The sequence below is a fragment of the Nanorana parkeri genome, unplaced genomic scaffold (genome assembly GCF_000935625.1).
Source record: "Nanorana parkeri isolate BGI_ZX_2015 unplaced genomic scaffold, ASM93562v1 scaffold4, whole genome shotgun sequence".
In the NCBI taxonomy this organism is placed as follows: Eukaryota; Metazoa; Chordata; class Amphibia; order Anura; family Dicroglossidae; genus Nanorana; species Nanorana parkeri.
In genome coordinates this window covers 2277183-2289399 of record NW_017306272.1, presented here as the reverse complement: position 1 = coordinate 2289399, position 12217 = coordinate 2277183, and the positions used below count along the sequence as shown (strand labels likewise).

At 41.8% G+C, this 12217-nt stretch overlaps 1 protein-coding gene across 3 annotated transcripts in view; it reads right to left on the bottom strand.

Moving 5' to 3' along the window:
• ANKRD28 (ankyrin repeat domain 28) overlaps window positions 1-12217 on the bottom strand; it is a 118614-nt gene that overhangs the window by 56184 nt on the left and 50213 nt on the right. For all 3 annotated transcript variants that reach the window (XM_018576297.1, XM_018576288.1, XM_018576281.1), the window contains one exon: window positions 2875-2953. In XM_018576297.1, the coding sequence (XP_018431799.1) occupies window positions 2875-2953 (79 nt within the window). The remainder of the gene's footprint in view (window positions 1-2874; window positions 2954-12217) is intronic.

Here is a 12217-nt window from a genome sequence, read left to right as displayed (position 1 = left end):
CTCATGTTTCTGAGTTGTGGCATTCTAGAAGATCATCTGCATAAAAAGTTCCTTAAAATAAGGCACAATGAGATGACTCACTGTTCGTAGCAGCAGCCATAAGAACAAGTAACCACAGCAACAAACATGAATCTGTACAGTGACATTAAACAGACCAATGCAGATTTAAAAAAAAGAGAATTAAAATAACAAATTAAAAAAAAAAAACAGAAGTCTGTGACAATCTTCTGTCGGGTTACTCAGCATTTACTAGCCTGGATATCCAGCATTTCCTTCCTCCATGAAAGGGTTGTTCTAGCTTTTCTAATTGTCATCGGGGAATGTTCTGGTTTTACCAGAAGCGCTTCAGGTGGCAGTGGTACTCAACCCTTCTTGGTAATCTCAAATTATCAAATAAAAGGCTGCAATTATACTATCGCCATCCTTGTTCTGAGACCACAACAAAGTCGATAGTAATAATATAATTAAAATACACATCTGACAGTAAGAAGCAGAGACTTGTTTAAGCGCCACCGATGCAAAATGCAAGCATCACTTCCATCACTTGGTCTAATAGTCAGCTCAAACATATCCCATTTGGAAGTATGATTATTCTTTTTAAGCTAAAGCTTAAGAACATCAAGCACATTTCTACACACGTTTGTCTAAACTTCGTGCATTGACAGGTGACATCATCTGTGTTTTATTCATTTTATGGGCTAGGGGTTCTTTCATCATACGTTAACAGTGCATGGAAAAGCATGCATTACACGATAGTTCACAAATATGAGCTAATGCACCCAGTGTGCTTTCATCAGCCATGGCTGGGTGGTGGTGGTCTAGGAAAAAAGGTGGGTCAGAGATGCAGTGAACAAGACAGACAAAAATGGTTCTCTATGGAGTAGAAATCTGTACAGGGCTATTTACAAAAGGGTGAAGAGTTTGTGGAAGGCAGGAGAAGTGAACAATCTAGGCCAAAATAGGTGATTTGGAAAAATTCTCCAATTCAGCTCACTTTGCAGTTCAGCTATGTTGTCCTAGATTGTTCACTTCTCCTGCCTTCTCCAAAAACTCTTCTCCCTTTAGTGAATATCCCTGGCAGTTCACACAGCTACTGAAAGGACAAAGTACCAAGCTTTAAACCCCAACTTCCTAGACTTCATGGGATGCTAACCCTTACAGTGCAGGCTGACCTTCTGCAAGGGTTTTTTTTTCTGCCTTGTGCCCGAGATTGGGCTTTAAGTGTGGATTACCTGAAACATGTTAGGGTGCTTATCTTGGGCTGAAGCTGCCAATGTCTGACTACTTGATGCTGCTTATTTCAGCTATGGCCTGAAAACAGCAATACTTCTCGAAGGGGCCCCCCACAGCTAGATGGGAACCTTGTAGTGAGAGAAGTAATTGTGACAAGTACCATTTTAGCAAGCAGCACAGAAAAGAGGAAATGGCTGCGGTTTGCCTGTGCTTCCTCTTATTATAAAGCTTAAGTGAGTTATCTATGAGGGGTGTTCCTTACAGACAAGCATCTCTCTTTAGAAAGCATGCTACAAGGGTGGAGTGGCTGACTCCCATTCAGCTGTCATTCACATCTCTTGCAGACACAAGAGGCAGTAAAGGCAGAGAACTGATCATGTATTCTTCAGCTCTCCATTTGATTACTCTCCAAACTATTTTATATGGAGACAAAGTAAAAAAAGTAAACCATGACAGTAAAAATGATTCTTATAACCAAAATAGGGGAAAAATAAATTTCCTGTATAAATATTAAAGTAATTGCACGTCAGCTGTATTTCTGGAGACAAAAACTGGATTTCAAATGATCATAACATGGCAAAACTACTTACCGACATCTGTAAAATTCTGGGCAGCCAGGTAACGTTACCATTTTTTTAACGAAAGACACTAAAGCCTCGTTAACACCAGATGCAGTGCGTTCTGGCCCGAAATGTACTGCCTCGCATAGCGACTGGCTCACTTTTTGTGGGGCAGGAGGGGCCGTGCTGGTCCATTGAAGTGAATGGCACCGTAGCCTCACCCTCCGGCCGCAATGTGATCGGCCGCACGGAATCGCAAGGCACATTATGCCTGCAGTGCATTCCGGTGTGAACAAAATGCTGCATGCACTATTTTGTTCGCACCAGACCGCAGGCATAATGTGCCTTACGATCCCGTGCAGCCGGAGGGCGTGGCTACGGTGCAATGCACTTCAATGAACTGCCACGCCCCCTCCTGCCCCACAAAAAACTGAGCCGTTCGCAAAGCGAGGCAGTACATTTCTGGCCAGAATCGGGCTGGAACGCACTGCATCTGGTGTGTACAATGAGCACCGATCGATCTTATGGGTTTTGCTTTACACCGACATGAGGCCTGGCTCTCCTACAGAGCAGCTGCACTGCTCACCCCTCTGTCCATTCAAAGAACAATTTGGATTTTGTAAAGGAGTTCAGAGAATGCAAAGCGTTCTGTGACTGGGCAAGAGGATAGGAGGGGCACGTAAACGACGCATGCCTGCTGTGTAGAAGACCTGAAGGTCTAGGGTGTCGGAGCGCCAATATAAGATATTTGTTACCAATGCACAATAAAACTAAAATTGTAGATTAAAAAAAAAAAAAAAAGTTCGAGAAGATGGCATACACCTTGTTGCACATAACTATTTGTACACCAGAAGATTTAAAATACTGCATTATTTAGGTCAAACTGCAGTATGCGCTTTTTTTATCGCTGTTGACGTGACTCTACTTTATCAGTGCCTCACAGCTGGCATGTTGCAGATCCATGCCTTAAAATGCAAGAAACCCCACCAGTGTGATCAGGCCCTAGGAGATTCATTAACATAACATGGATTTAAGGTAGCCCTCCAGGTTTGACAAAAATAAATACATTAAGAGAACATACCAGATAAAATGAGAAGCTCTATAATTTCTGCATCTCCCAAGTAGGCAGCTGCATGTAGTGGTGTTCTTTTCTCATTATCCTGCAAGAACAAGTAAAGTGCTATTAAAATTCAAAGTTTTTCTGCAAATTAAGAGAAAAAATAAAATAAAATAAAAAAAACCACACAATTTGCATGCCATACATAACACAGCTAAAATCCACAAATTAAACTTTAAAAAAACTTTAAAAAAAACGCTTTATAAAGTGAGGCAATTTCCTTACCAACTAGACATGACCATAGGCTATAGAAAAACCCAGTTCCCAGGCTGACATCTGCTATGCGGATCGAACGAATGGACTTATCTTTCTTGACTTCAAGTGTACTTATGAAAACTGCAAATTGGTATCCATACGGATGAAACAGCAAGATTCTCCGAAGCAAGTTCGCTCCAATTTTACACCATTTTATCAGGAATGCAACTCAGCAACTCTTCATTCTTTTGAGAGGTTCCCACAGATGTGAAGAGAATTATAGCACATAGCAGAAATGGCCATTCCACACCCATGTGTTTACAATGATTCCTATTACTTTATATATTTTTATATAAGATTATACAAGATTTTAAACACGTTTTCAAGTGACACTAAACTCTGTAGCAGCTATAGATTCTCGATTGTCTCAGAATTCATGCTGACACTGTCCTTTCTTTCTGTAGGCTTTCTGGTTGCTACTTTTGTTCCCCATGTGTTGTAAAGTAGCCACTGCACCAAGCTCACTCCCGTGATGGACTAGAATATAATGTTTAGTTTACAAATTTGTATTGAGATTGTAGTCCATCACGGGAGCGAGCTCAGAGCAGTGGCTACTTTACAACACAGAGTAGCAACCCTACAGAAGGAAGGACAGTGTCAGCATGAATTCAGAGATGATTTGAGGATCTACAGCTGAGTGATATACGAATAAGACACATTTTTGTTAATCGTGAAGGTACTTGAATGTATTTTTATGATTTAACTCCTGAGTTTAGCGTTACTTTTACTAAAATTACATTTAAGCACCTCAGCTATAAACAAAAATGTATCTTATTTGTGTATCACTCGGGTGTAGAGCTTCAAATCATCTCTGAAGCCCCACTGACACGGTCCTTCCTTCTGAAGGGTGGCTACTTTTGTTCACCATGGTCTGTGTGTTGTAAAAGTAGTCACCACTCCAAGTTTGCTGTTTTCTTGATATATCACAGGACACAGGGAGTTAATTCTTAGAACAATGGGAAGTTCAACAGCAGTATAAGAGAAGGGAACACAGTGGTTAACAGGCCCAAGAAAAACAACAACCCCGCCAGCGAACAGATAATTACAACAGAGGGGGTACCGAAAGATTACAGGTCGGCCTGAAGGACCTTCTGGCCAAAAGTGGCATGTGCAGAGGCCTGAAGGTCTACCTGGAAGAAATTAACAAAAAGTGTGCACAAAAGGACCAGGTGGCAGTGTCACAGATTTTGGAAATCGAAGAACATGTCTGGTGAAGTATGCCATGTCTCAAAAAAGAAGAACTTTGCCTTTCCACATATGAAGACTGTCAGAAATAACAAAGACAGGCAGACTTGCGAATAGCAGCAGTTGCATAGAGGCAAACATTTTTTAGGACAGTTAGGATCAGGACACAAGGATGGTAACACAAAGTTAAGGTGGAAGGCAGATACCATCTTGGGGAGAAAAGAGGCCTTAGGAGGGACTAGAAAGGATTCCTTGTTTGGAAAGAGAACAAGACTGAGGTTACATGAAATAACCAGAGAATGAACAGAGGCAACAATGTGTTACCCCCTGGACATAGGCATTCGCTAACAAGTGAGAGGCAAGCATCCTCTGGCAGAGGATAACTAAAGCCGATATCTAGCCATTGAATTTACTCAAGATTGTACACTGGTCCAGGCCAGACTGAAAGGAAGGATAAATGTGTCCCACCCAATACTTCATGGAAAGGAATAGCATCACACCATGTGAAGTACGCTTTCCAGTTGCGACAGTAGACCTTGTGAGAAGTTGTTTTCCTAGCCTTAAGGAGCATAACGATGACAGAGTCTGAAAGGTCCCCGTCTCTCAAGACTTTAACAGCCATCCCATTAAAACCAGCAACTAAGAATCAGCGTGGAATTATTATAACAGAAGCTTTAGATGGTTCGGAAATTCCCACAGAGTGTAAACCAAGAGTTGGACAATGTCCATGTATCGGTGTCTTCTAGGCGAAATGAGAAACACTGGGATGCCCAGGGAGTCTTGCAGGAAAAAAAACCAATGAAAACTAGGTGTGAAAAACAGCTTTAAAATGATTTGCCAATGTTCAATCACCTGAATGTGGCTGCATAACCAAGTGGTCCAGTGATGAATGATAAAAAAAAAAAAAAGGATTTGTAGGGTTTAACCCTCTCGCTGCCAAGGACGTACGTCGTACGGAGCTACAAAAGTGCTTCCAGCTGGCCAGCTCAGTACGTCGTACGGACCTGGCATTTACAGTTCTACTATAAGCTGATAGCGACCATCAGCTTATAGTAGAACTGTTCAGCAGACTGTTCTCTGCTGCATGTATAAAAAAAATCTCCACCAGCTTCCACGTGTAAAAGAAAAAGTTAAATATTAACTGGTCTGGCAGGCAGTAAGCAAATTCATCCCTCTTGCAGAGCTCTAGGAACCGCTGCTATCCAACATGTCCGGGTGTGGGTGGACATTGTAAACCCCGCCTGGCAGTGTGGTTGTTTCCACAGTACAGGCCTCTAAGCCATTACTACGACCTGTAATAGTTTAAAAGGAGAACTAGGAGGTGAGTGCTTTTCACTCACCTCATAGTTCTAGCCGACCTGTGACAATGAGACTGTCACAGGTCGGCTCAGTAGATCGGGAGGTGAGCGAACACATACCGGCGTTCGCTCACTTCTCGATCCTGTCACGGCTCTCTGCCGTGACAGGGGAGGGGCTGGATTCCCCCCCTCCCTGCTCCAGCACTGACTGGCGGAACGGGCGGGGGAGGGGTACAGCAGGATCTGCCTCTAGATAGGCAGAGCCAGGTGTCACTCACGCAGCTGGGCGGATCCAGACATAATTGTCGGGATCCGCTTCAGCTGCGGCGTCTCAGTATACCGTGAGCTGCAGCTCGCGGTATACTGAGCTTAGGGTGATGGGAGGACACTAGTTTGTGTCCTCCCGTTATCCGGAGAACTAGGGGGAAAAGCCCTAACCCCATAGTTCTCCTTTAAGAGACCAGCAGGAAAAACCACAACACCCAACAGAAGACACACAAGCCAACACACTCAGAAGCCTTGGAAAGCAGCAGTGCAGGAAACCAAAATATAACCAAATAATAATGTATACTTTTACAGGGGGCAGCTGGTGGACTTTTTTTTCCTCCCAAAGTTGGTTAGGCTTTAAAGCTGAATTCTAACCAGGAGGGATAGAATGCCACTGTAAAAGGTGCTTCCCTAACTAGTGCAAAAACAATGCCCTTTTTTTCAGCAAGTTCTTCCATTTCAACTATTCCTATGCCTCCCGTTTTATGGTTGATCCAATTTGGGAGATCGGATACCACCGTTTCTCACTATGGAGAAACGGCTCCCAGTCGAATAACTTTCTCCATGTATTTTATTGAAGGAAGCAGTGCTGTGCTGTCATCACACTTCCTTCTGTGGGTGGGTGTGATCTATATCTGACCTCTCACAAATCATATGTATAAATATTAAAAGAATCTGATGAACATAAAAGCAGGATAGCAGCTACAAATTGTTCTATTTTCTCTGTACAGATTGGTGCCATAAGGAAATGAGCTACATTATGTTTCCAGTATTCATCTGTGCTTTTCATTATTACGTGTACTGTTAGCCAGGTATGATTGCCCTATAATGGGCTAAAAAAAAAAAAAAAAAACAAAAAAACTAGCCCAGGAAGTAACCTTTTCAAAAACACTAGCCCAGGCATGAAGCTTTCCCCAGTGTAAAGGGAAGAAACTCATCTAACAAGTGTATTACATGGGATTTTGTAAACTCAGTGAATTTATTATTTTGCCTAGTGGCAAAATGGGTTCTGTGTAAGGCTGCTTGGTTATCGCTTCAACATTCATTTTATAGAGCTAGTACAAAACATACAGCACCCAAACATGAACAAGCAATGAAATCTCCTTATACCATCAAGATCTACAAAGATGAGTAACCATGAGCTTTCTTGTCATGGGTAAAGTGGCGTGTTGGCCAAACCTCTCCAGTCAAATGAAGAACCGTACTATTAAAAAAATAATAACGTTTAAGCTTATAGAAAACCATAGGAAGCATAATGAACACCAAAAGATAACAGCAGATAAACTAAGCTGCACAACAGCATACACGTACTGCAGTTATTGGAAAACTAAAACATCTGTACCTTGTAGGAACCACATCCATATATTTAGGATGTTCTAGAAGAACCTTAAGCCATAACGCTAGACAAGTAAACTTATCAAGTGGATAAAGGGAGTTTGCAATCAATTCTGAACATGCAGCATTGGTGCTGTGTGGCTAAATGCTTAGTTTGCAAACTGAATAGATGAGACGACTATCAATAATGGAAGAAGATGTCAAACAGCCACTCACTATTTAGGAAAGAACAGTAGTATGCAGAAAAAGCAGCTCAGGCATGCTGCACAGCATATTTCCCACTTTATAAACCCATCAGCTGTATTAGAGAAATACCACAGCTAGCATAAGGCAAGGGTCAGTGTACAATGCTTGCCAGAAAATATACAAATGTATCTAGAGAGGAAAAGACCCACCTAAAATAAACACCATGGCCAGAAAGGCAGACTCACGTCCCATAGAAAGGACATGCACAAGACACAGCTATCACAGAAATCTTCCTCTAGCTTTGTACACTCTTAGAATGGAACATATATTGTATATCGCAGAAGGAATTCCTGGATGAATAAAAATAGAATTATTCAAAAGAACAGGAGTTCCAGAATATCCACCAAAGTCTTCAAGGTGGGATCCTTTAGTGCATATGGACATAACTTTACAATATTAAGTGATACTAAATAGAATAAATAAACTCTAGAATAGTAAATGATTGGAAATGGATAGTTGCAGCCAAAATGCTCACTTTAGTGGTAAGTTATTAAAAAGATCAACTGACAAAAGCTAAAAATATTTTTTTTACTTCCATCTGACTCCACTGAGGAGATTTTCGCTCTTTTTCTCGCCATGTAACACCCTTTGTGTCCAGCTGAGCATATATGTTCACTGAGAGCAAAAGTGACAGGAAATCAAACTGCAATAAACCTGACTAAGGTTTTTTTCTTTTAACGAGTTCCTCTCCAATCAAAGTGATAGATTATGCCAATGGATTTAGGCAGTTTACATTTTCATAGATGGTAACCGTTGTGGACTTGCCGGGACAGTCCCGTGTGTCCCATTACCCTTATCTGAATTACTGAGCAAGTACAACAACTCAAAAAGGGTTGGCAGTTCTTGCATTTAGGTGTGTGGGTGTATCAAGTGTTGTCCGTGAGCGGGGGTGACAGGGTCGTGGAGGACCGGGACTAACGAGTTAAGTAGGCAGTTCATGATTTTATTTATTATTTAATAAAAAAGGTAAAGATCTGGAAAGTCTTTCAAAATATGTCAAAGGAGCTGTGAAACTGCCCAGAGAAGTTTACTGACAAAAATGAAAGATTCTAGGCTTAGAATAAACTTGATTAAAAATGCTTTCATGTACCTTAACTATTAACCAAAATGTGTACCACTTGTGTACCACTCAATAAATCAAAACTGAGATAATTAGAGCAATTGCCCATAGTAACCAATCCGCTTCTTTCTTCAATTTATAGTTAAGCTTTAAAAATGAAAGATAGATTGGTTGCCATAGACAATTGCTCCAGATTGCGTCTGCTCCTGTTTTGATAAACGTGAAGTTTTTTTTGTATATTTTTTCTTTACCATGTACTTTTTTTTTTTTTTAGTCAGTTGAATCTGAACCTTTGCATATTTTATATTTTTTTTAAGCCAGCTAGTCAAGTTCTGGGCTTTTTTATACACAGTTTTGTGCCTATTCTAAGGCTACTCTTTTGACATTTTCTGAATGTGCTAAAGTTCCACGCCTTCCCGGCTTGTGCAGAAAACGGCACTTTCACTCAACACTAGCGGAAACGGATATGAACTATTGTGCCTATATCCTTACCCAATTTTATCTGTGCAAAATTGAACAGTGTGTTGCAATGATTTAATCAGTTCAATTTTCCTAAGGTCAAATTGAGAAATGGAAATGTGCAGACAGGCTGAAACAAAATTGGATTGGTGATGTAGGATGTGTGGTATAAGAACATTTTTTCCTCCAATCACTTATGGTTTACAGGAAAATGCTCCTATAACTAAATTTGATTAACTAGGTGCAGAAGATGAATACTAAAAACATAAAGAGTCACTTCTCAAACAGGCCGTGTCCCCAATTAAGGCAAACGTCTATTGTTTCACTGTAAAAAAACTTTTCTTTCTATAAAACAAAGCACAAAAAGGTGGGAGTTTAATCTCCAAAAGCACACCTTTTTTATTTATACATTCATGGAAAGAAGTTTTAATGAAAAATTGAAATTTATAAAAAGTTAGAAAAATACAAACACAGGGTTTTTCTTCACTTAGAAACCAGCTTCCTTTCTATAGTCACCCCGGAAAAAAAAAGGTTACTTTTTTATTTTATTACTTTTAAAAAAACACAAGGTACACTACTTAATTGTTAAAGCTGACCATCAGGCCTTGTTCACAACTAAAGCATGTGTTCCAGAGCAGTAGCTGCTGGAAAGCACCACGATCGCTAAGAAACTTCTCCCCGCGTTTTGGGGGCGTGGCGGTGCATTGAACTCAATGGCATGACTTCCATGCTCCCCTCCCCCCTACCCCCACCCGCAGTGCGATCGAACGTGCTGGCAAAGTTTTTCAACGCATTCGATCGCACTGCGGGCGGGGGGTGTAGAAGCGGTGCCATTGAATTCAATGCACGGACGCGTCCCCTCCCGGCCCAAAACGCATGGAGAAGTTTCTTAGCTATCGTGGTGCGTTCCAGCAGCTACTGCTCTGGAACACACACGCTTTCGGTGTGAACAAGCCTTCAGGCTCGACAATTTTTCCCCCTAAACTTCCCTTCTTCCCTCTTCCCAGTGAGATTATCATTTTTAGTCAAGATCATCAAGACCCCCCAAAATCATACCCTGCAAACCTACATCTCCCAGGAGTCTTCAGCCTACAAACAGTGCGTGGGTGGGCAGGCATTTGGGAGCATATGCAGAGTTGTGGGCAGCAGTGGGAGCCGACCTGTTATTGTGGAATGTACACATTTTTACTTCTGCCAGTGGCTACATTAATGACAGTCTGCACTGGTCTACTACATGGTCCCTGTGTGCAGTGCTGCCCTGCCGATAGCTCTATTTGCACAGCTCTGCCCCTCTCTAACTCTGCTAATAGCGTCCTTAGCTGCTTGGTAACTAGGAGCTCTACGGTCTGCCAAGCAAAGCCGAGAGGGCAAAGCCATTGCCAGGGCAGCACTTAGTGGCTGGTTGGTAAGTGTTACTGGGCAGGAACGTGTGAAAACTATACCATTCAGTCCAGCCCAGCATGAGCCTTCCTTACATTGTGAAGTCACCCCTGTAGTCTCTAACTACAGAGGAGAGTACTAACAATATGGCACCTCACAGAAAGCAGCTGTGACATTTTATGACGCACAGCCAAAAGCACTGCATTGATTGGAACCCCTAAGGATTGCATTACTGTGATTGCAGAAAGGATGGTAATCTAAGTAAAATAAGCATTTTTTTGTGAAGTTGGAGTTCTGCTTTAAATAAACTTTTACAAAAAACCTTTCCAACGACTTTGAAATGCATGAAACATAACAAAGCAATTACACTGCTTTAAAAGGGAAGACCACCTCCTGGTATTAAACCTGCTGCACTCAGATTTTAAGATCAAACGACTTGCATTATTAATGCTGAGACTCCAGATTATATCCTACCTGACCTTGTTTCTGTATAAATACTGTGTAGTTACAAAGAGCGATTTCCCAATCTCAAACACACACAAATACAATATTGGCGCTCTTTCCAATAAGCAAAAACTGTAAAATGTTAAAGGAGTACTACGAGATGATTGAGTTCCACTCACCTCATAGTTCTAGCCGACCTGTGACAATGAGACTGTCACAGGTCGGCTCAGTAGATCGGGAGGTGAGCGAACACATACCGGGTTCGCTCACCTCTTGATCCTGTCACGGCTCTCTGCTGGATTCCCCTCTCCGATCTGCCAGCGCTGACTGGCGGAACGGACGGGGTACAGCTGGCTCTGCCTCTAGATAAGCAGAGCCAGCTGTCACGCAGCTGGGCGGATCTCGACGTCCATGTCGGGATCCGCTCCGGCGTCTCAGTAAGGAGAACTATGGGGAAAAACACTGACCGCATAGTTCTCCTTTAAGGAAAAAAAACAGTTTCAAGTATCTTTAATATACAAAACCTCACTACAGCACCAACCCCACTGCTTACTTACGTCAGTAGGACAGCCATGACCGGCTCCTGGTCTTCATCTACTCTGGGCTAAAATCCTTTTCACTGGTGCAAGCAATATTAAACCATATTCTGAAGGCCATATCCTAAGACTGGAAACACTTAGAATACAAACACTTATCCTAATACTTTCAGTCCTAGAAATTTAGCTCAAGCTAAGCAGGGTTTAAAGGCTTGTTTAAAATCTAGCTGCACTTAACCCCTCTGAGAAATCGTGCACAGGCCCACAATCTCGCACCCTTCCTAATTTCCATTAGCAAAAGAAACCTCAAACTGTATCTTAACCATTTAGACAAACTTTGTCAGTCATTCCAACTATTCGTGTCATGAGACTTCACTTTTTAGGTCTAGCTGCTACTTATCTGCTTTTTGCTTCAATGTTACGCACTTCATTCTACTCTTCTCTTTGTGTCAAGTTTCTGAATCCTTTACAAAGAACCTGCATGTAGCAAGCTAGTGCCAGAGAAAAGTCAGCTGTGCAAAGTGATTCAGGTTAGAAATAAATGCCGAAATGAACAACATGGCACCCACTGTTGGAAACGGGGAGCAACCACTGTTAGCAAGAAAGTGGCCATTCTAAGACCCAGTGACTGACCTGCTATAGATCAAACACTATTAAAGCTAGAAAGTGCCCACCACTAGAAAGGCCAATTGGACTACCAGGAAATAACCAACAAAATGTATTTTATCATTATATTTATATAGCATAGCACCCACAAGTTACACAGCACATTTACATCAGTCGCTGCCCTCAAGGAACTTACAGTCTAAGATCCCTATATCACATGCACACATAGTATATCT